This window comes from Alosa pseudoharengus, unplaced genomic scaffold (genome assembly GCF_046254945.1).
Source record: "Alosa pseudoharengus isolate Yale_2024_CS ecotype anadromous, Long Island Sound unplaced genomic scaffold, YU_APseudo_1.1 YU_APseudo_1.1_scf_15, whole genome shotgun sequence".
Taxonomy (NCBI): Eukaryota; Metazoa; Chordata; class Actinopteri; order Clupeiformes; family Clupeidae; genus Alosa; species Alosa pseudoharengus.
This window is the reverse complement of record NW_027468620.1, coordinates 26696222-26698987: the sequence shown is the minus strand read 5'-3', so window position 1 is coordinate 26698987 and position 2766 is coordinate 26696222. Positions and strand designations below refer to the sequence as shown.

General features: G+C 36.9%; 1 protein-coding gene across 1 annotated transcript; it reads right to left on the bottom strand.

Annotated features, from left to right (window-relative positions):
* Window positions 1–693: 693 nt before the first annotated feature.
* Window positions 694–2084, bottom strand: LOC143123937 (uncharacterized). Its single transcript, XM_076285198.1, has 3 exons — window positions 2016–2084; window positions 1449–1857; window positions 694–1416 (listed from the first exon to the last, which is right to left on the bottom strand). The coding sequence occupies exons 2-3, from the start codon at window positions 1845–1847 to the stop codon at window positions 970–972; spliced, it is 846 nt and encodes a 281-aa protein (XP_076141313.1). The 5' UTR covers window positions 1848–1857; window positions 2016–2084; the 3' UTR covers window positions 694–969.
* Window positions 2085–2766: the final 682 nt, after the last annotated feature.

Here is a 2766-nt window from a genome sequence, read left to right as displayed (position 1 = left end):
ATGCCTTCAAGCCTACGCCTCTGCTTCTGGATCTGCGATAAAAGAGAAGTTTCAAGGGGGGCTGTTCTCTTTTTATACCTTTTCGATGTATGTCTTTTTCTTACATTTGTTCCATTGTTGACATGAAATATGCCTCCAAGCAGTGAAGTGATAACAATGTTCACGTCAGCGGAGTCAGAAATAAACAACCAAGACTGGCCCTGCTTGCTCTGTTACGTATCTTTCTGTCCCTCCCAAACTGCGTTACAATTGTGGGTAACGCTTTAGAATAACATGTGCTTATTAGGTATTAACAGTGCATAAAAATCTGTTAACAATTCATTACTGTATGTTAACTGTTGTTATCCTTTAATAACATTAACTAACTGTTAACATGCACCTTTTAATTTACTTACAGTATAAGCATATTTGTTAACAGTTAACATGCAGCTTATAAGTGTTAACAAGCAGCTTGTTAATGCTTGTTAATGGTGTATAAAACAAAGAGATGGATAACTAATATGCTTATAAGACCTTTCTTACCTATTTGTAGTAAATTTTGCAGCCCCCCAATCTAAAACGAGGACCATGTAGCCTATAGCCACCCCCCCCCCCCCCCCCCCCTTTATGATCCACACTATACAAAGTAGGCCTACTTCCAATGTCCCTCTAGCTCTTGTTAAGTATGAACTTTTTTTCTAAGTATGAAGTTTAAATCTAAAACAAAACATTTTATATAAGCACACACACTTTATATTTCAAGCAAAAACATTTTAAGTTTTAAGCAAACATCATTTCTCTAAGTCTTAAGCTAGTAATTTGTTCCACACTGGACATCTATTATTGCAGCATTCACACATTTGTATTTGTTTTGGAGCAAGCTGGATTTAAGCAGTTATATGATCAGCAAATCTTTTATATGCACACTTCCACGGTTCACTTTTCCAGCCCCATCCTACAGTAAGTACCCAAAAGTAGAGCTGCTTCCAGCTAAGATGTCTGTAAGGTCTCTGATTGAGCCTTTTCTTTCTTCACACAACAGGCCAAAGCCCCCAGTATATCCTTAGCATCTCTCCTCATGAACACGTAGAGTATGGCATCAGCCAGGGGGCTCAATGACAGGAGAATATCAACCAGAAAACCAAAGTTCTGCATGTGGGTCTCATTGAGGAGTGCAGGTGAGATAGTGAGAGTCAGCATCAGGATGATGTAAGGCAGATAAAAGACTGTGTAACTGAAGATAACGAGAGCAAGGGTTCCTAGAATCTTTCTCTGTTCATGAGCTGGCACAGATTTGGAATTTGAAAGTGCCCTCCGAGTTCTCATTGAAAAACATACAACCAGTGGGTAAGGAAGGAGATAAAAAGCAATGACATTTGAAGTCAAGATTCCATGATCAACATTCCCACTGTAAATGGTCAGTGATATGATTAGAATTACCACGACAGCTGTCATCCATAATATAAAAGATACCCAAAGTGACATTTTCTTTGTGTGTCTGCAGCGATAATGGGATAAGCAATCATAACATATCTCTCTGCAGAAATAAACAACATAAAACAAATGCTTGCCATCAGACCAAGAGAATATACAGAAAACAGCACTAAATGCATTACGTTTAACATAGATATCATGTTCCAAATTGGTTTTGTACAGATCTGAAGCATATCAGATATGAGGAGGTTGATGACATAGACTGGAGCAATATGATCAGATTTGATCAGACAGAACAGCCTGTATATGGCTGCACATATAATGGGGAACGCAACACAAGAGATAGCCCACTGCACTACAATCATCCGAGAATGCAGGTAGCCGAGATCAGTGAAGTTGAAATATTCCAAAGATTGGTTGTAGATTCCCTCCATATTCAGTAACCTATGGCATTTATTAAACCTGTTAGATACAAAATATGTACACACATATACAGTATATGATATACACACATATATTGAACATTGAGAAATGGCATTGTTATTATATTGAAGCTAAAGCAGATACGATTAAATGTTAATGTTAGAAATCATGCCTCCAACCTGTGGTCCTTCTGTTTGCTCCTTGTTGGTAGGACAGATAGGAACTGCTAGAGGGTATTTGTAATGCTGTTTGAACAGGAACTCCTTCGCAATAAATAAGTTGGTTTAAAACCTCTTCCTCTTAACTCTCAGCCTTACCATGTTACATTGTATCGTCACGCTATTGCTTCAACTCACATATATGGGTAAAATGTTCCACTGGTATGTGGATGTGTGAATTTCCCAGATTTCAACATTTGTTTAGTAAAGTTACTAGCTTGTTCAGCTATTTTACTCTCATGATATCTTTAACAGCTACACAATTATTATTATTATTATTATTATTATTGTTGTTGTTGTTGTTATTATTGTCCGTAGAAGTAGTAGTATTAGTAGTAGCAGCAGCCCAGTAGAAGTAGTAGTAGTAGTAGTAGTAGTAGTAGTAGTAGTAGTAGCAGCCTCGTAGTAGTAGTCTATAATAGTAGGCCTAGTAGTAGTAGTGGTAGTAATATAGTAGAAGCAGCCCAATATTAGTATTAGCAGCCCAATAGAAGTAGTTTAGTAGCAGTAACAGCTTAGTAGTAGTATATTGTTGGTTTTTCTTTTCATACATTTTTAAGAGCTTTGCTGTATGTTGGTTGCACTTTGTAAATGTGTGAAGGTAGTTCAGTACACTGTGTTTGGAAAATAGGCTCCCACTGGATTTTCATGTGAAAATTGATTTTTTTTTTGCATATTTTGCTAATATAGAGTCTAAGGAACAAGATTTTTT

Coding starts and splice junctions, on each gene's coding strand:
- LOC143123937 (XM_076285198.1), bottom strand. CDS start 1,847: ATGGAGGGAATCTACAACCAATCTTTGGAATATTTCAACTTCACTGAT. Junction 1,417..1,448: donor GAAAATGTCACTTTGGGTAT/CTTTTATATTAT, acceptor GCTGTCGTGGTA/ATTCTAATCATATCACTGAC.